The sequence below is a fragment of the Octodon degus genome, unplaced genomic scaffold, assembly GCF_000260255.1.
Source record: "Octodon degus isolate 3935 unplaced genomic scaffold, OctDeg1.0 scaffold00029, whole genome shotgun sequence".
Lineage (NCBI taxonomy): Eukaryota > Metazoa > Chordata > Mammalia > Rodentia > Octodontidae > Octodon > Octodon degus.
In genome coordinates this window covers 3,456,505-3,478,525 of record NW_004524605.1, presented here as the reverse complement: position 1 = coordinate 3,478,525, position 22,021 = coordinate 3,456,505, and the positions used below count along the sequence as shown (strand labels likewise).

General features: G+C 35.4%; 1 protein-coding gene across 1 annotated transcript in view; it reads left to right on the top strand.

Moving 5' to 3' along the window:
• Fnip1 (folliculin interacting protein 1) overlaps positions 1–22,021 on the top strand; it is a 141,769-nt gene that overhangs the window by 66,982 nt on the left and 52,766 nt on the right. The window contains exons 3-9 of the mRNA XM_004629439.2: positions 5,047–5,181; positions 11,701–11,801; positions 12,177–12,251; positions 14,111–14,202; positions 17,495–17,578; positions 18,936–19,007; positions 20,719–20,854. Coding sequence (XP_004629496.1) covers positions 5,047–5,181; positions 11,701–11,801; positions 12,177–12,251; positions 14,111–14,202; positions 17,495–17,578; positions 18,936–19,007; positions 20,719–20,854 — 695 coding nt within the window. The remainder of the gene's footprint in view (positions 1–5,046; positions 5,182–11,700; positions 11,802–12,176; positions 12,252–14,110; positions 14,203–17,494; positions 17,579–18,935; positions 19,008–20,718; positions 20,855–22,021) is intronic.

Sequence of the window (22,021 nt, the reverse complement as noted above, 5' to 3'; positions counted from 1 at the left end):
AAAAAAAAATGATAGTAGCAGAACACAAGAGGATCACTACAAGTCCAGTCTGTGTAGTGAAACTCTGTAGGCCCTGTACTAAATACATTAAAAATAAAAATAAAAAGGGCTGGCCAAATAGCTCAGCAGATTAGAGCTCCTGTTTAGACAGATACGGGGACCAGGGTTTAATCCCATGTGCTGTGCTGGCCCTGCCCCTTGGGTATGCTGAGACCACAGTTTAGACTGAGTGTGGTGGCATGCGCCTATAATTCCAGTGCTTGGGAAGCTGAAAACAGGAGGAGCACTACAACTCTGATCTGTTTAGTGAGACCCTGTACTAAACATATATATAAAAAAAATTTATTCAATGAGCAGAACAGACTTCATTGAATAAAAGTATGAGTCTATACTTGAATGTATAAATTGAAAGTTTGATGAGAAGCAGCATTAAGGTAGTTCCTTGGATCATGAACACAGAAGCATTTTCAGAATTTTTTGTTTGTAAACTCTGCATGAAGTGACAAACACAACAAGCACAGTTTTGACAATCTTTTCCAAAAATTTTAAGCTTGTGAACTGAGGCCCCACTGTGTGTGTGTGTGTGTGTGTGTGTGCGCGCGCGCGCGCGCAATATAAAGTATATATAGTTTGTATATAAACATATAAATTGTATACACACATGTATGGTTTCATAATTTTTAATCAACTAAATATTAATTTAGAAAGGCAAGAGTTTCTTTATAATGAAGATACTTGGTAAATAAAACCTAAATCAAACTAGCATCAATATCAAGAATCAGAATTATATGCTACATCATAGGATTCAGGAAGGACTCAGTGGCACTTCTGTGATACTACTCCTCAGAATATGTAACCTAAATCTTATCACAAGAAAACAGTTCAGCCTGCAAAATGACTTGTCCTGAAATCTTCAAAGAATTAAGTTCATCAAAGTCAGAGAGACTGAGGAACTTTTCAACAGAAGAGAATCCAAAGAAAAATTAAAAATATGCAAATAGAAAAGAATATTCTGAACTGAACCCTTTTGCTTACATGACATAACTGAGACAACTGGCCAAATTTTATTGGTGCCTGAGGATGGTTAATACTTTATCAACGATAATTTCCCAAACTTCTGGTTGTACTGTTAAATGTAATAGCCCTGTTTTTAGGATATACACATGTTCTTAGGTGATGGATTATCAATTAGGTAACTTTTCTTATTTGGATTGTCAAGGGAGAGAAATACATTGTAATATTTTGCAACTTGTTTCTGATTGAGAATGTAAAAACAGCTAATAAAAATTATAGTCATAAAAAGCCAGACTCATTTTTTAAGTAGTGTTTTTAATAAGTATGCATAGAGGATTGCTTGGTTTTATGGCTTAAAAAGTATGTCGTTGTTTCCTTTAAGAATGAGTGTGAGGGCTGGAGAGATGGCTCAGTGGTCTAAAGCATCTACTTAGAACAAGCTTGGCAAGGCATCAGGGACCGCGGTTCAATCCCCCAGCACCACATGCCAGCCAGCCCCGCCCCCTGGTGGGCTGAGCTGTCCACACACACACACACACACACACACACACACCTCTCTCTCTCTCTCTCTCTCTCTCTCTCTCTCTCTCTCTCTCTCTCAAATAAATAAAAATTAAAAAAAAATTTAAAAAAAAATAAAATAAAATAAAAAAATAAAAAAAATAAAAGAATGAGTGTGAGCAATGGTAAGGAAGTCAAGCCCCTTTTCCTGTAATTTCTTCTCATAAAAGAGCGGTGCCTGCCCAAGCGTTGCTGACTGGATGTCCCTTGTCAGATCACTAGAGCACCATATTTCACTACATTTGTTGCTGTTTGGTTTCAGAAAAGCCATGACTTCCAAATGGGAGAGGAAAAATAAACTGAGTAGCTAGAGAGTTGGTAGGACAAAAGTGTATTTGATCTGCTTCTATATATGTTTTTATGCACAGTTTTATGCTTCCGTTCTGAAAATAAGTCCGTTTTTTGCCCTCTAACAACCTCTTTTTTGATTCAGAGGTTGGATATAGCTCTCTATGCCTGGAATTTCTTTCTAGCCCTCCTAGTCTTCCTTCACCTTAGCACCTATGCTTTTGATTCTGTATTGCCTATATTTAACCTTTCAAGAGCACATTTTTCAGATCTTATTCAGTAAATTTTATTAAAAACACATTTTGTGAAAACATTTATTTCATTTTATTAAAAGCACATATGAGTAGGTATGGGCCAAATGCCTGTAGGCTTCTTCAGAGACTAAGGCAGACAGACTGCAAGTTGAAATCCAGCCTGGATAATTTAGCAAAATCTTATCCTAAAAAGGTGACTGGGAATGTGGCTTTTTGGTAGAGGGCTTTCTTAGCATGCATAGGTCCTGAGCTCAGTCTTCAGTACCACACACATGGGCACAGACCCTGGAATAAATATATGTACAACAAAATAGTACCTGACCCAGATAGTAAATACTACCATGAGTTAGCTGTTCCTGCCATTTATTTTAGTAAACATTTAAGTATCTATTCATTATAACTTTTGGTACTGGTGATTGAACGTTGCACTTGACAGGCAGGTACTTATGTTCCTAAGCCTCCAGCCCTCCTTAAACTTACTTATATAATTGTTAAATGTTTCTTTTCCATGATAGGCTGTTAGTGTTGTGAGGAAAAAGATCTTTTTTTTTTTTTTTTTTTATTTACTTGTATTCTCTAGGTACACATAGTACTTAAGTACTTTTGTTGACTGATTAAAAAGTTGTTTACAATAGTAGAGACAGTCAAACTAACTGGATTTTGACTGGAAATAGATTTGGTGACATTATTTAACAGATTTCTTATATACAGAAAAAGGTTAATAGTATCATTCATAGGGAGTATTAGAGAAAGTGTAAATAAATCCCTATCATTTTGTTGGTGATCAATACGTAGTGGCCAAGGATACCAATACTGAAAATACTAATATTTTCAGTGAGTGCTTAAATGAAATGATATGAATGGAAATAGCTATAGTTGTTTCAGTTCCCCTATCCTAATTTGTTTCAAATTGAACTCAGGACCTTGTGCTTGCCAGGCAGGCACTTATGTTGCTGAGCTACATCTGCAGCCCCTGATGTATGGAAGTGTGATGCATATTACTCCCTTTGTCACTAGATATGGTTCTCCTTCCCATTAAACAAAATTACTAGAAAAATCAAATAACTTGCTCACTGATCCAGGTTTTGAAGTCATGTGTAATTCTAAACACCTTTTTGATTTTAGGGAAGGGTCCTCAAGGTGTTCAGGGTCTCGCTACTAGATTGGACTTGTAGTGATCTGCCTGTTCACAGTCTCCCAAAAGCTGGGAATATAGGCATGTGCCACCACTCCCAGTCTCGTGTTTTTTTGGGTTTTTTTAACTTTAAATTTTCGTTAGAAAATTAGAAGTGATTTTGCAGTTGTTAAATATCCTTCCCCCCACCCAGTATTGGGATTTGAAACTATGATCTTTGCATGAGCTACATCACCACCCTTTTTTAATTTTTTGAGACAGTGATCTCATTAAGCTTCTTAAATTGCCCAGGCTAGGCTCAAGCTTATGATCCTTCTGCCCCAGCCTCCCAAAGTGTTGGTATTATGCAGCAGTATGTGTTACCACACCTAGTTAACATCCTTTTAAAAAACGCTTTTGTGATAATGGGAATTATAAAACAGCCTTCCAAACACTATAGTTTCAGTCAAATTGCTCTTGTGCCCTCGCTTGCTCTCGCTCTCGCTCTCGCTCTCGCTCTCGCGCTCTCTCTCTCTCTCTGTCTCTGTCTCTGTCTCTGTCTCTGTCTCTGTCTCTGTCTCTGTCTCGGCTTTTATGATACAGGTTTCACTATTGTAGTTCAGCCTGCCCTTGACCTTGAGACAGTCTAGCCTCAGCCAGAATGCTGGGAGTTAGATGTTTGCTGCCACATCCACTTTCAAATTGCTTTTCCCTTGTTATGTTGAGCTGCAGGGGACTCAGGTCAACAATTTCTGGCATTGCCGGTCAAGCGGAAGACCTAATACTATTATGGGATACTGGACTCTTTTAGAATATTTTGCTGAGTATACACACCTATAATATTCAAATAATGGAACTTAACAAAAAAAGGGGATACAGATGAATGTCCATTTTGTATCTGTGTATTCAAAGTGGTTAGGATAGACGTATAGTTACATTCTCTTAATGAATAGAGTGATTTTTTCTAATGGTGTTTGTAAATAGGATATCAAGTCCGCATCTTGTACAGCAATTAACCACAAGGAAGAATGTATGCAATGTGTTAATTATTGAAACTGTCCTACCAATTTGATTTGAAACTGTCTTATTGCTATTTGTTTCTCAATAAAATTATGAAAACAAACAAACACAAATCCAATGAAAAAAAATTGCTTTTCCCAAAAACCTACTTGAGGTTTTCTGTGTGGAATAATGAACATACCAATAACTGATAAAGCTCTGGAACACTTTTTTTAATAGTATCACAGACCTGGGTAGAATGCACTTTTGGTAGTTTTAAGTAGTGGAAGCTTTAGAACTTGTTTAGGAAGACAGAAAAAGAGATATATCCTCTCTCGTAGTAAATGACACAATCTTCTGGTTTAAATTCATCTCAGTATAAATTTTTCTGTTCATTACATGAATACATTCATATTTCAGAAGATAAAACATGTACATATAGTAAAATATGTCTCATTTCTGTAATCTCTGAGAGCAGAGTGGTTTTGTGACCAAATAATGTGAGAAATGCTAATACTATTGTTTAGTCACTGTCATTGAACTTTTGCAGAAAGTAAGAAAAGTTCCAAGGGCTTTACATTCTTAGTGAGAAGAGTGCAGTGTGCATTTCCACATTCCACAAATGTTACGTGTAACATTTCCACAAATGTTATGGGCCAAAGGATGAAAAATAGCATTAGAGAAAAAACAGCAAAATACATGTATATATTATATAAAGGTTATGTTGTTTTGAGTGATTGTTTTTTCTAAATACTTTTGTATTTTATTATGCTGAAAACTGTATTGGAATATGAATAAGAATGTCATGTATTTCAGAAACTCTGTAGTGATGCTCAAGTTAAAGTCTTTGGGAAATGCTGCCAGCTGAAGCCTGGAGGAGATAGTTCTTCCTCTTTGGACAGTTCCATTGCTCTGTCTTCTGATATAAAAGACCAGTGTCCTAAGTATCAGGTGAGATCACTGATTTCATTTGTTTATTCTTCCATTTATGTGTACTTTTGATCACCAACCCTAGGAAGCAGGGTATGCCTAAGCAAGTGCTTAGTCTGCTGAGATATCTCAGTGGCCTTTAGACACAGATTTTTAAACAAGTAAATCTATAATTTTTAAAAATTCTTATAAATACAGACAACTGTAGGTCATGGCAGTAGGGATATTGTCTCATTTTTCTCAATTCATATTTAGGGCCAGGGAGATGGCTCAGTGGAATAAGCGCTTCCCTGGCAAGCGCAAGGGCCTGAGTTCAATCCCCAGTTCCGCCCAAAAAAAAAAAAAAAAAAAAAATGTATTTCAATTCATATTTATTGGGCTACCAGAATTCTTTTTCTTACACCTTTTCATAGCGAAATACGAAGATAAATAATACTAACCAATTTACGTATATTGTGTAATTAAAGTGTAAATGGAAATATACACAGTAAAAAATGCACAGTTTTATTTTCTAAAATTATCCTTTTTTTTTTTTTAAATACTGAATTAAACCAGTAGCTACATAGGAAATTTTTTAACTTAACTACATTTTTATATAAGGTCATTGTTTAGTTTCATGGTAATAAAATTTATTTGTATCATCTAGGCTTGCATGAATCGTAAGTATTTTATATTTAGTAGTTTACCAAAGTAGAATTGTGAACTTTTAAAATTCTTTGTATTGCCTGACAAGTGCAGGGTCCTCACTTCAATCCCTGATACCGGAAAAAAAAAAAAAAAAAAAAAAAACCCTCTTTATAATCAGGTGATTGTTTTTTGCCAGTTTATCCTTATACTTTGTATTAATAAGGAGTATATATGAAAGTACGATGAAATTACTAAATTGTAGATCTTAAGAGGTACCACAGAGTTCCTTCTGCCTTCCTGTTTTTATCTTACGCTTAAAATACTGAAGCAAATTTTTAAGAGTGCCGTGTAATACTTGTATAATTTGTGTAATTTTGCACAAGTTGAGTTTACTGATGTGTTCAAATATGCAAACTTGCCTTTCTTCCATATATTATATAGTTAAAAATAAAAATTGGCAAACTGAACGAGATTGGAGATACTGAAGTAATGAGTGGTTATCTCATTTTGTATTAGAATTGTAACATTTGCTTTAAAAGCCAGAAAGCGTTGAATTTTTTATAGCACAATTTATTGTACTGTGTGCTCTCAGGTAACTAGAATATTATATTTTAACTCCTGGTTGTAACAGATTATTAGCTTCTAGCAATACACAATTAAAATGAATAGACTTCTAAATAAGACTTTTTTTCTTTTTTTTTGTCTTTTTGAGACAAGGTCTCACTATGCAATTCAGGCTGGCCTTGAGCTCACTTTGCAGCTCACGCTGGTCTTGAACTTGCAGTGATTGTCCTGCCTCAGCTTCCTGAGCACTAGGATTACAGGCGTGGCCACCACACTCGGCTCTAAATAAGATTTTTTAAGAAGACAGCAATGATAATAGCACTTTCTGAACTGTGTAACTTTTAGTGTAGGTTATGTTACATTAATACACATGCTGGTGATTTCATGGTACATGATAGAGCACGCAAAAAGGGAGCTTCGTTAATAAACTACATGATCACATGAAATATACATAGCAGTTTATTTTTTACTGTATTTTATTTTCTGAGTTATTTTCTTATATAGTATATAATCTAAAACTGCCTTGTACTGAAATTCATATGACTAAATATAAAAAGCAGCAATTTTAGTCAAAATAACAATGGAATTCGATCCATCATAGCAAAAATGAACTTATAAAGGAAGACTTTCATGTCTGTCACTAGCCAGAAGTAGTTTAGGTTGCAACAGGATTGGTACTGATCTTCAAAAGAAAAATAATTGCTCATTAAAAAAAAAAAAAAAAAATACTATTCTACTCTGTTTCCAAAGTGTTCTCAAGCCAGGTGTGGTGGTACACATTGATACTCCAGAGGCTGAATAAGGAGAATTATAAATTCAAAGTCAGCCTCAGCAATTTAACAAGACCCTGTCTCAAAATAAAACAGATTAGAAGGGGATGTATCTCCGTGGTAAGGATTTGCTTAGCATGCACAAACAAGGCCTTTGGTTCAATCACCATTACTCCTGCCACCCCCCCTTCCGCCCCCCAAAAAAAGTTGTTCTCAGTACCAAAACCTGTATGCCTTGAAGTAGGAATTCAATCTGAACCAAAACCTTAGATGAGTTCTTACTGTTAGAAACCTGAATGTAACAAATATTTTTTTTCCTTAAAATTGAACTTTGTGGCTTTATTAGAATAAAGGGGACATAGCTCAGTGAACTTGCCTGGCAAGTTCAGTGTCTTCAGTTTGAGTTCTAGTATCACAAGGAAAAAAAAAAATCAAAATTGTGATACTCTGAGAAAGTGACATTATATAGATGAATATATAAAATGTAAAATAGTCATTAGGTTTTTTTTGTTTTTTTTAACTTTAGAAGTTTTTTTAAAAAATTTATTTATTTGTGTGTGTGTGTGTGTGTGTGTGTGTGGCCAGCTCAGCCCACCAGGGGGCGGGGCTGGCTGGCATGTGGTGCTGGGGGATTGAACCGCGGTCCCTGTGCTTTGCTAAGCTTGTTCTAAGTAGGTGTTTTAGACCACTGAGCCATCTCACCAGCCCTAAAATAGTCATTTGTAATAAATTTTTTTTTTTTTTTTAAAGTGAAGCTGGTCATGGTGGTACAGGTCTGTAATCCCACAGCATTTGGAAAACCGAGGCGTCATTTGTCAGTTGGGAGGATTACCATAAATTTGAGGCCAGTCTGGGCTATATAGAGTTCAAGATTAGCCTAGAACACATAGCAAGACCCTGTTGCGGGGGGGGGGGGCCTTTAATTTTAAATATTGAAAGAGGAAGATTCATGATAGTAAGCAGGCCAATAAGTAAAAACATTGTAATATGAAAAGAAAAATAGTGTAGAGTATATTTACTGGTCTCCAGTTATAAAAGGGGATCCTTAACACTATATTGTGATTATTAGAATTTTAAAATAGAAGATTCATCATTCTTTTTTCTTCTCTTCTATTCTCCTTTGTCTCTCTCTCCTTCCCCACCTTTCTTCCTTTTTTTGATGGTACTACAGATTGAACCCAGGGCCATCGCACTGGGCTACATCCCTACCCTCTGTGAGACAGGCTCACTAAATTACCAGGACTTAATTTTGTGCTCCTCCTGCCTCAGGTTTCCATTAGCTGGGATTACATGGGCACCACGACACCCAGATTGAAGACTACTATTTCTTGATTTTTCCACAATAGACCAGTTTAGTGAAACTTGTGATTCTTATTTTTTTACCTTAAATAATTTGGGCCATCTTCCTCACTGATTGCTTCAATATATATTTGATGAATTACATGGGCAGACTCTTAATACAATTGCTTAGAGTATGGATTTTTTTTCCTTGCATGATAAAAAGTCTGAGGTAAACTGTGTAGATGTGACTTATGGGCTTAACTGTGTTCTTAGAGACCAAGTTTCCCATATCTTTCTACTTAGAGATAAAGTATTCTTATCTCCTAGTGGTCATAATAGTCATAATATTACATGAGTATCTCTAGTGACTTCCACTTGTATCTCATTGACTCATCAGTTAAAACACATAAATGAATAGTGCTCAAAGTGCTGTGCTAACCATCAGTCCAACTTTACAGAAATGCCTCTACATTTCCTCTTTTCAGGTAAGGTTTGTAAGATGCGATTTTTTTTTTTTTTTCAGTTGGGCATATTAATGCTCTTGAAACAAATTGTATCTCAAAGAATTAACAGATAGTTGGGCAAGCCAAATAGTTCAGTGAATTAAAGCACCTGCTTAGGCAAAGGCAGCAGCCAGGTTCAATCCCAGGCCTGCCAAGCCGGGCCTACCATCAGGGTGTACTGAGACTGTGATTGAGACTGGGCATGGGGGCACATACCTGTAATCCCAGCACTTGGGAGGCTGAACACAGGCGAATCACTACCAGTCTAATCTACCCTTACTAAAATACAAAAAAAAAATTAACAGATAGTAGCTAACTAGTGATATTTGTCATAGTATATAAATAGTAATAAGCTTAATAATTAGTTCAAATTTTCACTATTTTCTGACTCCTGTGAGAATTAAATAATTAAACGGAAACAAGTCATTTTTATCAAGAGTTCTTTGAAATCAGACATTCTAATATTTGAAACTAGTTTTTTTTAACAGTAATGTTGGAAACATTTAACATAAAATCTACCCTCTTATATACTAAAGTGTAATTGTCAACTATAATTACAGGTATTTATAGTATATTTCTAGAGCTTATGCAGATTTGACTGAAATTTAACAGTCATTAATTGGTAATTGATTTCCCCCTCTCCTCAGCCTCTAGTAATCACCATTCCACACTTGTATTCTGTGAACTTGACTGTGACTGGCTTATTTTATTTCATGTGCTTTTTTAATATTCATTTGTGTTGTTGCATGTTGAAGAGTTTTCTTTTTTTAGACTGAATATTCTATTTATGCATATATCACATTTTCTTTGTCCAATCTGTTGGTGAACATTTCAGTTTATTTACACATCTTGTTTATTGTGAATAATGCTAAAGAGAATATGCAAGTGGTAATAGCTTTTTGAGATCCTGATTTAAATTCTTTTGGATAAATACCCAGAAATAGGATGGGTGGATTACATTGTAGTTTCACATTTAATCCTTTGAGGAATTGCTCTACTGTTTTCCACAGCAGCTATATCATCTTTCTCACCAGAGGGGTATAGAAGGGGGCCGGGGAGATGGCTCAGTGGAATAAGCACTTGCCTGGCAAGCACAAGGCCCTAGGTTCAATCCCTGGTTCCACAAAAAAAAAAAAAAGGAGGGTATAGGTGTTTCAGTTTTTTTATATCTCTGCTAATGCTTGTTATCATTTTGTATTTTTTATAATAGCTAACCTGATAAGTGTAAACTAATATCTCATTGTGATGTTGACTTGTATTTCTCTTATAATTAGTAATCTTGAGCATTTTAAAAATTTAACTTGGGGGTGGAGGAGATGGCTGAGTGGAATAAGCACTTCCCTGGCAAGTGCAAGGGCCTGAGCTCAATCCTGGTTCTGCAAAAAAAAAAAAATAATAATAATAATAACTGGGGTTAATAGTATGTCTTACATGGAGAAGTGTCTGTTAAAGTCATCCTTTTCTTAAATTGAGTTATTCTTTTAACTGTAGTGTTTTATGAATTCCTTGTATATTTCTTAGATTAATTTCTTACCAGATATTTGTAAATAATTTCTCTCATTCTGCAGTTTGCATGCTCATGCTTTTGTTTCCTTTGCTATGCAAAACTTTTTAGTTCAGTATAGTTCCACTTGTCCAGTTCTTCTTTTCTTGCTTTTGCTAATGGTATCATACTCATGAAGCTATTGCCAAGACTAATGTCATGAAGCTTTCTTTCTGTGATTTTACATTTAACTGTTTTATTCAGTATGAGTTTATTTTGGTTTATGACAAAAGGATCCCATTTGATTCTCTTGCATGTGAATATAGTTTTCCCAGCAGCATTTGTTAAAAAGACTGTCCTTTCTGTGTAGTACAGTTTTAATACCTTTGTTGAAGGTAGATTGTGTAGGTGTGGATTTATTGCTGCCTCACTGTTTTTCACTGTTCTGTATGTCTTGTTATCCCCAATACTGTACTGTTTAGTTAGCTGTCACTTGGTAATATATTTTGAAACCTGAAAGTGTGGTGTTTCTAGTTTTGTTCCTTGTCAAGTTTGGCAATACGTGTTCTTTTGTGGATCCACATATATTTTAGAGTGTCTTTCTATTTTTGTAGAAAATATCATTAGGATTTTGGTAGGGATGTATCAAATCTATAGATCACAAATCTTTTTTAAAAAGATGTAAATTGCCCCATTTGTGTATGCTTTTCTGCATAACAGAAAGAGTTTAAATTATTCTGTTTAGTGAATTACACTTTTATCTCTCCTAGAGAAAAGAAATTTTGGTTTGATTTTTTTTTTTTTTTTTAGACAGGGTCTCGCTGTGTAGTTCAGGTTGGCCTTAAACTCACTATGTAGCTCAGGCTTGCCTGGAACTCAGTGATCCCCCTTGTCTCCTAAGTGCTGGGATTATAGACATGTGCTACAACACCCTGGCTGAAGAAATGTTTCATATAGACAAGAGATAGTTACAAATACTGATTTGAGAATTATTTGTAGTAGCAAAAGCCTAGAAATGACCTGAATGGTCATGATTTAAAGGAACTGGCCTGATACAGACTATGGTATTCACATATAGTAACATGCTGTGCAACTTTTAAAAGAAATGAGTTAAATCTTTGTTTAATGATATGGTTGAATTTAATAAACATAAAATGAAGAAAGTCAAGTTGCAGAACGGTATATATAATGTGGAATTAAAATCCTCAGTATAGAACAACTATAACAAAGGGATTTAGAAAATAAAAATCACCATTTAAATAGTTATAATTTTCAATTCTGCAGTTTTACTAATATTGTGGTTGTTGTTCAGGGTTCTCGGTGCTCTTCTGATGCCAGTATGCTTGGAGAAATGATGTTTGGCTCAGTAGCAATGAGCTACAAAGGATCCACCTTAAAAATTCATCAGATCCGGTAAAGGGTTTTCTGATTACTTTAAAAAGAGAATCAAATTTTAGATATGTAGTATTGTTGAAGATGAGAGATTGCATATGACTTGCACTCAGATTGAGCATGTTACTCACTCTATAATATTATATGGCTTTAGGGCCAGGAGTATAGTACAGTGGCACAGTACCTGTCTGGCAAGCACAAGGTCATCAGTTCAATTCCTGGTGCAAAAAAAAAAAAAAAAGGAAAAAGATTATATGGCTTCAGTGGGACTTAATAGCTTAAGGACTGTGCTGTGAAATCTGTGTAACTTACACATTTTATTTATAATAAATCAGTAAAGTCCTTCATTAAGTTTGACTTTTGCTTATGTCTCTGACCATGTATTTTTCTTTGTAGTTCTCCTCCCCAGCTCATGCTAAGCAAAGTCTTTACTGCACGGACTGGCAGCAGCATCTGTGGCAGTCTTAATACGTAAGTGCTTATGGCTGTAGAACAACATTGATTATTTAAGATGTGAAGGGAATGAAAATTTTTTTAAAATGCTTTTGAGTACAGCACATATTCATGTTTTCTATATTCTCCAAGTTTGAACATTCATGGAGACCAGATTGCATCCTCATTTGAGTTTAGTTGAATAATAGGAGGGGTAGTTTCCATTTCTGTAGTTTGCTAGGAAGAGTATCTAGAAGTAAAATATTGAATGTATTTCCCTCTTTGGTCAACACGCTGATTCTCAGTTTTGCAATCATGCCAAGTTACCACATGCCTCTTAGTGTTACACTCTTCAGTTTTTTGATCTGCAGACAGTGATGGCCCACATCATTCATATGGCTATTATGCATAGTCTACTGTATCATATATGCTAGTAGCCACAGTGGTATGGTAAGCTATAAAGGATCCACCTTAAAAATTCATCAGATCTGGTAAAGGGTTTTCTGATTATTTTAAAAAGTGAATCAAGGGGCTGGTGAGATGGCTCGGTGGTCTAGAACATCTACTTATAACAAGCTTAGCAAAGCACCGGGACCGCGGTTCAATCCCCCAGCACCACATGCCAGCCAGCCCCGCCCCCTGGTGGGCTGAGCTCACCACACACACACACACACACACACACACACACACACACAATAAATTAAATAAATAAATAAATAATTTTTTAAAAAGTGAGTCAAATTTTATATATGCAGTGTTTTTGAAGATGAGAAATTTCATATGGCTTGTAGTCAGATTGAGCATATCTCTTACTCTATAATATTATATGGCTCTAGGGCAAGGAGCATAGCTCAGTGGATTTCATTTATTGTAAATAACTTTTGAAACATCTGGTTGGAGTAGTTCTATTAGCTGAGTTTCTAATACCTGTATTTCTTTTTTACCTTTCTTTTAGGAAGAAAGGAATGGGGAGATGTTCTTCAAAATACTGTGAACATTTAAAATCTTAATGCCAAAAATGTTTTTTGTTTTTAATACTATTGCAGAAATTACTTAGCACTGCTATTAGCTTTCTTTTTCTTTTTTGGTCCTGGAAGATTGAGTCAGGGAACTGTACCTCTTAGTCACATCCTCAGCCCTTTTTTTTTTTTTTAAGACAAATCTCGCTGAATTGTGCAGGCAGAGTTTGAACTTGCAGTCCTCCTCCCTCATCTTCTAAGTGTTGGAATTACAGCATGCCCTGATGATTTTAAAGCTTTAATCCTCTCAGTTACTTCATCTTTTCTGAAGTGGAATTTTAGAATTTATAGAAAAGATACTTTGAACTAAAAATAATTTTGTTCCTGATATTCTTAAAAGATTTATTAGAAAAGTATAGGCCATTTTTGATGTGTGGACTGAAAATAATTTTGGTCATTTCTTTACTGCTGCTGTCTTACCTCCTCCTTTTTCCTCCCATGCACCCTCTTCCTCCTCTTCTCCCTCTACCCTCTCAGAAGCTTTACAAAATTTTTGCAGGTCTAAAATCCAAGGAAAACCTGTTTTGTAATGCAAATTGGAGCCAACAGCTTTATTCTGTAAAGGGTCAGAATGTACTTGTGCTGCATGTGTACTGTTTCTCGGCCCTGCCATTGCAGCATCAGAGCAGTCATAAACAGCACATGAATGAATGGGTGTGTTCCTGTAACATGTTGGCCACAAGAGAGAGCAGACTGAGTTTGGCCCTCAGGCTTAGTTTACCAACCCGTTTGAATGATGTTATCATTTATAGTTTATATTTACAGTACTAACAGGGAAACAAAACTTAAGATGTGGTTTATACTTAAAATTTCTTTTAGATGTAGAGTTGCAGTGAGAACATCTAATTAATAGGATTTTTTTTAATTTTTTTTCTGTAGACTGCAAGACAGTCTTGAGTTTATCAATCAGGACAACAATACTTTGAAGGCTGATAATAACACAGTTATTAATGGACTCCTTGGAAATATAGGTAAATAAAGGTTCTCTTGATTTTATAAGTTTAAAAAAATGTTAACAGTATGACAGAGGTTTGAAGTTGTTTCTTAATCATGTAGATCTCTTATAGATGGCCAAAGAATTTCAAATAAGTGAGAAATACATTTATATTATTTGGAAAACTTTTTCTTATGTTTAAACATTTGTTTTGTGTCTGAACAGAAGAGCACTATTGAAGATATATTTGATTTTTTTATTTTTTTTTTAATTTTAAATTTGATGTGTCTTTGAAAGGAGCTGTCATTGGTATAGAAGAACCCTTATTAGCTCTCTCAAATATTCAAGCTGAGGAAGACTGATACTACATGTTATTTCTTCTTTCTTCCGTAGCCATAAAAGTCATTTTAAAATGGTGCTTGCTTTTGTAACCTGTAATTCATATAAGCAGATTAATTCAAATTTGATGTTCCTTATAAGAGTCATGAGAATAATAGCTTATTTAGTAATTTGAGTAGCTGATTATTATCATAAGTTAAGCATTTTATTTTTTTTAATAATAATATCATGAATCTTATTTTTTTTAATTTTATGTGTGTGTGTGTGTGTGTGTGTGTGGCCAGCTCAGCCCACCAAGGGGCGGGGCTGGCTGGCATGTGGTGCCGGGGGATTGAACCGCGGTCCCTGTGCTTTGCTAAGCTTGTTCTAAGTAGGTGCTTTAGACCATTGAGCCATCTCACCAGCCCCAAGTTAAGCATTTTAAAATGACTGTTTCTGAAATTTCTGTCATTTGTCCCAGAAAGCTCAACTAGATTGCTGCTATTTCCAATGCATAAAGAAGTGTAGTAATTTAGGGAGTGGAAACACTTCGAATAGTATGAATAATTTTCTCATTCCTTGTGTAGTAGGAAATTTTATTTATAATTTTAATAGATACTCTGATTATACTTATTAATAGAAATTTTTTTTCTTTTAACTTGAGCAATATAACATTTGGCTCAATAAATTTTACTCTCTAACACAAGTTTATTCAAATGAACAGTTATTTATTAAGCACCTACTATAGGTTTAATAATATTAGGCAAGTAATTTATGATATGTCTAATTGTAGAAAAATAGGTGTTTCTTGATTTACCTAATTAATTTAGCTTTTAAAAAAACTGACAAATTTAACAAAGTAAATTTTTTCTTTATAATTTGACATTTTTTTCAAAGTGCAGCAGACTTAGTTAATATCATCTGCTTTGAACCCAGGGTCTTCCTACATGCTAGTTTACGTTTTCACCAGGTTTTTCAAACAGGATTTTACTAGGGGAATGACTGTGAAAAAGAAAATGAGAGCCCTGGAAAGGCTAAACGAGATGTAGATTCTGATGAGAGGCTGACCCAGCGGGAAGCTGAGAAGGGAGGGAGGTTTATCATGTCTATTAGAAGTCTTCAAGTAAGATCTGGTTGTCAGGTACCTTCATTCTCCTCAGAAATGGGCCTGGTATGCTTACTGCGTTTCGTCATTGGCTTACAGCAGTGGTGGAAACCTGTGGCGTGTGTGTTGTTGTTTTCTTTTAAGACAAAAGATGTTAATTATGAGTTTTTTCTAAACTGAAACTTCAGTATTCAGGTATAATTGCAGAGTTGGCAATTATATCCTGTAATAAATTTGTGATAAATAAATAGGCTGTGGTTTGCAGTTTGGGCAGTGGTCTCTAAAAGGCTTGCCATCACTGATTTAGAGCAACCTACTGGCTATGTATTCTTGGAAATGTGGTGGATTTCAGACCACAACCATTGGGGTTCTTGGTCAATTATACTCCTTGTAGTTAGAGATCTTTGAGGTAGGTACATTCTCAAGACCATTACAGGAGTACTTTTGAAATATTAACCACATGACTAGGTATTATTTGTATGTGTAAAAGAAAATAGTGTAACATCAGTGAGAAGAGATTTAGCTGAGTAAATGGGATTGAAACGTGTCTAGAAAACCCCATCTTGTATAAATATAAGCCATAGGAAAATGGAAACTCCCGCAAAACCCTTAAGAGGTTGTAAGGAGTCCTAGGCTTTGGGCCACATATGAGAACTGGTGCAATGTAGGTTTTAGATATATGAGGGGAAAATGGACTGTGTTTACTGATGAAAAAAGAAAGTTATAAGGAAGATGTAAAAATAATTAGTAGAGGGTGGTTTTTGAAGGAGAATGAGGACTTTGGGATTCTAGCCAGTTTATCATTAGCTTTGTTATGTTAGGGGGACATCTGTGTCAGGATTCTTTACGAAGTCCCTAGCACATCAAAAGATTTAACTATTGTTACCTATTATTAGGAAAAGGAGGCAAAGATGGGTGAAAAGTTGAGGATAAGGTGGTAGAGAAAGGAGAGTTCCCATCTAGGTATTGTGGTGGGTGCATACATGCACATGCACATTGTTAAAAATGTCATGCTGAAAATAAATGAGGTGAGTGAGAATTGAACTTAAAGGACTTGTATAAAGAGCTGACCCTTGAGACATGGAAGGATTGTTGCACATATACTGTAACTATATAAGTCCTTTTTACAGAAGAAAAATAGTATCTTAGGGATTTGAGAAATACAGTTGTCACTGAAACAGAAAGCTGTTATATCCTAGGTAAAACTCCTAGGTGGCTATTTAGACTGTCTTGATTAAACATAGTTGGGAACCCAGGTGGTTGCCTTCAGGCTATAATGTCCCTTTTGGATCTTCAGACTGTTAACAGTTTTTTCTTGGTCAAGTATGTGGCAGCTGCTTCATGTGGACAGTTGGGAGTCAAATGAGCTACATTAGTTACATTATTGTTTAGCCTTATATACTTAGGTTAGGAAAAGCAATTTTTGACTTACCTGCCAATAAAATCCCTTTCTGTATTTGTTTTTTGTTCTTCTACTACATGTAGTACAATGGTGTTGTCCTTACTACAATTACAGGAGAAAATTACAATCTTGAATGACATTTTAAAAGAAATATAGTTGACAAATGCCAATTTAGGTAGATAACTTTATTCTTTTTTTTTTTTTTTTGAATCATTAAAAGCATTATTTTACACTAGAAAGGATTGAATGTTTAAAATAATTTTTGCCTTGTATGGCAGAAGTGTAAATAGACATTAAATTGTTGTTTACCTAAACCATGACCAAAAGGGGACTGTACTCTTTCAAAAGGGAAAGCCAATTTGAATTATCCTCATTTAGGGTAAAAGTTTCCATCCATATCTGTTGGTCTCCTGTCCTGCTGCTTTGCCTCACTTTTTCTGCCTGACACATTATGGCTTCTCTAACTGCCCTCTTTCATGTGTATTTTACATTTTTACCATGTAGGTCTTTCACAGTTCTGCAGCCCCAGGCGGGCATTCTCTGAGCAGGGTCCGCTCCGCTTGATCAGGAGTGCCTCTTTCTTTGCAGGTTTGCGATGTGCTCTATGGGTAGACTAGTTGGTGTGACCTAGCAGCTAGAATTTGTAGTTAAGCTGTGGAAACAAGAGAGTAAATGGATATAATTGAGGAGTTTGTAGTTAAGAATTATTACTTATGAAATACCGGAACTTAATTCCTTTCTACTGAATATGTTCCTTATGTTTCCACAAACTGAGTTATCAGACAATTTTTAAATACTTCTATTCGTTTCTTTTCTCATTATCTCATAATCATTTTAACTTTAGAGTGTTAAATCAAAATTTACTATGACTATTATTTTTTGTAATACTTGAAGTTTTTAGTGTGATGCTGTCTTGTTTCCATGGCTGAGTGGCTTTTGTATCATAGTTCACCAATTGCAGAAAATATTAATTGTAAAAGTTCTGATCTACACTATTCCATAAAAATGATTTTTCTTGGAGCTAAGATTTAGATGAACAAGCACCATCACGATGTTCCATTAAAGGCATATGGAATTGTTTATGTTATTAAATTATTATAGACTATGTGTTCATGATTATATATTTAGGATGCTAATTCCATTGTATATTTTTGCAGATTTCACACCCAGTAAGCTAGCATTGTAAGCTTCAGGTGTAAATTATCAAACTGTGTGGTGATGTACTCATTATTTTTCTTGGGTTGGTATCAATTTAGCTTTTGTTTTAGTTTTTATTTTCCCTGTAAATATTAGATGTGAGCAATACATGTTTATCATAAAAAATTAAGAAAATATGATAAAAAGGCAAAAAATATATTAGTCACCTGTCACCCAGTTGTGCCCACTTTTTCTGGTACTGTTGGGGATTAAACTTGGGAACTCCAGCCTGCTGAGCAAGCACTCTACCACTGAACTACACCCACAGTACCTCCAACTTCTACAAAAAGAATTGGTCTCAGTATTTAGAACATTTCTGAAACTTTTATTATGAATTTTTAAATATATTATGTTTGTATCTAAATATCCAGTATAGGCAGAATGAGTAGACTGCATTGTGATATACCTATCACTTAGACCCAACAACTGACATTGATTTGCTTGCTTTTTAAATTAATAGCACGTTGTAACTTCTTTCTGTGTCATTGAATATACTTCTAAATATGAATTTTAGTTAACCCTGGCTTCTTTAATTACTTTATCATAGATCATTTTCATACTTTGTGTCAGTCTTCAGATCTCAAAGCTTGTTCACCTGAGTAGTAGCTCTTGGTGTTGGGTTGATGCCATGCTTGAAAAATAAAGGAATGCAATGTGATGAGCATGATTCAGTTTGCTAGTTAAAAAGAGCAACATTTACCTAAATAAGGATATATTTTGTAACTGATAGTTGTGTATTGATTTTTAGTTCACAGTAATCCAATGGACATGCCTGGAAGAGAACTGAATGAGGACAGAGACAGTGGCATAGCACGTTCTGGTAATTTCAAGTTCATGTATTAATCAAGTTTTTTATGAGATTGCTGCTAGCTGGTATTGATTTTCTTTTTATCCCTGCTTTTATCATCTGATTCTCTGTTCAGACTATGGTTATCTTGATTCTTGCCATATAAGAAGATTGTGAAAGGGGTAGAGAGACATCTGTTGAAAGTTTTTGTTTCGTTTTGTTTTGATTTGATTTTTGCAAGGAATAGGGTGGCACAGACTTGTAATCCCAGCGCTTGGGAGGCTGAGGCAGGTGGATCGCTAGAAGTTGGAGGCCAACCTGGAATACATAGCTAGACCCTGTCGCAACAGAGAGCAAAATAAAATTTAAATTTAAAAAAAAATTGGGGGCCAGGGAGATAGCTCAGTGGAATAAGTGCTTCCCTGGCAAGTGCAAAGGCCTGAGTGCAATCCCTGGGTCCGCCAAAAAGTAAAATAAAATAAATAAAATTTACATATTTACCCTTAAGTATGCCTAGTGCAGTACAGTGATACCTTGGTTCACAGAATGTAGTTCTTTCTACCATTCTGGTTGCAAACCAAATTCGATGACCAAAAGAAAAATATGTAAGAAAAATATTGCTCAGGACACTACTTAGAAATCATAGCAGAAAAAACACATAGTTTGTATCTGCTTGCTGCTAACTAGAGTTTAAATTTTGAGATTTTACTTTTGCCCAGCAGTCAAGAGAACTGCAGCAGTGGTGAAAATCCTTAACCCAAAAAAAAAAAGCAAAGGCTATGGCTTCTAACACTTTAGGCAAAAAGTCTTAAGGATTCTATAGAAGAGTTTTGGGGAGGACTAATAAAAATCCCTATCGTCAGAAGATTGCAGTAGTGTAATTAGAGTAGAATCTACTGGAATGTGTTTGTTGCCTCAGAGTGATCCAGAGAGCCAATCTATAGGGTCTATTCTTTTTTTGTTTTTAATAGCATAGTAGATATTAGTTATTATTCTTTTAAAAAGTGGTTGGCTTGACTGTGTGTACAAAATTTGTAATTGAAGTTATAATCTCTTTAAATGACACTCAGACATTATTTTCAAATACAGCTTCTTGTCAGAAAATCCATATGCTATATCGTATAATAGCACTAGATTTCCTTTAAGGAATGAAGTTCTTGGCACCATTAGATAAGTGTGGGAGAAGAACCAACACTTTGCTGAAAAGTAACATTTCCTTCTGGGGCTGTTATATGACTTTTTCCTTTAAGACCTTGCTCCAAGAATTTTAAAAATGGAAATTTAGAGGAGAGGCTCATTAAGCAAAATGAACAATTTGAGTCATTCTACTGTTAACATTTTTATAATTTTTAAGTTTTGTTAGTACATGTTTGCAATTTATGAAGTTTACAATTATCTTGGGAGCAGTTACAGGTATATATTATACCTTGGAGGGTTTTTTTTTTGTTGTTGTTGTTGTTGTTGTTACTTAACTGCCCTCCCAATTACGGATTTTATATAAGGGTTTTGAGGAAGGATTAATCAATCCCACAGTCAAGAGATTGTGGCAGTGTAGAGTAGAATCTGTTGTGTCCCCCACTTCCGTTCCCCATCCGCTTTTCATATTTGTTGGTACTTATTTGTTTTAGCTCACATTATGACACATAGTGTTTAATTGGGTTATTAGATTTCTGTACTGTTCATGTTTTAATAAATTTATTATCCATGGTCATTTTTGATTTATACTGTTGTTCTGACTTAACAGCGTCTCTCAGCAGCTTGCTTATCACCCCGTTTCCTTCCCCAAACTCTTCACTTACTCGAAGTTGTGCCAGCAGCTACCAGCGACGTTGGCGACGCAGCCAAACAACAAGTTTGGAAAATGGGGTATTTCCTAGATGGTAAGTTGGAATTTACACAAGATTAAATAATTCCTTTAAGCACAGCGTTGTGTACCTCTTTTTATAGCCTGGGCTTATATTTTCTGTACTTTAAACATGGTACTAAAAACTTTGAAAATTGTATCATATTTTTTATTGTGCTAAATTGCATGAAACAGTTGACTTTTAATTGTTTTTAGGTGTGCAGATCAGTGATATTAAGTGCCTTCACACCATCATCACTGTCTTGTTTTTGTTTTTGTTTATATATTTAGTACAGGGTTTACAGGGTCTCATGATGAATATCAGACTCATAGTGATTCTCCTGTTTTCAGCCTCCCAAGTGCTGGGATTACAGGCAGGCGTGCGCCACCACACCTGGTCTCAGTCACCATCTCGGCGCACTCCGTGAGCAGGGCTGGCACAGCAGGCTGGGTATTGAACCCCAGGCACCTATGTCTGCCTAAGCAGGGGCTTTAATCCGCTCAGCTATCTGGCCAGCCCAATCATCACTGTCTTAATGCATGAATTTTTTTTTATCATCTCAAAGTGAACCCCTGTACCCATTAAGTAATAGCTCCCCATTCCTCCCTCTTCTGGCCCTTATAACCTGGTGCCTTTTCTGTGAATTTGACTTGTTAGGTATCTTATATAAAAGGAATCATACAGCAGTTGTTCTTTTGAGACTGGCGTATTTCACTTAGTTCAGTGTCTTCAGGTTTCATCCATGTTATAACACGTCAGAAATTAATTCTTTTGTATAGCTGAATTACATTCCATTGGAAATATGTTTTGTATATTCATTCATCTATGGATGGACACTTATATTGTTTCTGTTTGTCTGTTGTCCAGAATGCTGCTATCAATATGGGTATACAAATACCTGGTTGAATCATTGCCCTCAATTCTTCTTGCATATACACCAGAAGCAGAATTTCTGGGCCATATGGTTTTTTTGTAGTGGCTACATTTTGTATCCTTACCAGCAACATAAAGGGTTCTAATTTCTCCACATCCTCACCATCAGGTTTTATACTCTGTGTGTGGAGGGTGGTTGGTTGGTTTTGTGGTACTGGGAATGGAATCTAAGGCCTCAGGCATAATAGTCACATGCTCTACCATTGATCTGGACCCCCACCCCCCACCTCCCTTTATTGGGCCATCTTAATACATGTGAAGTGGATTCTC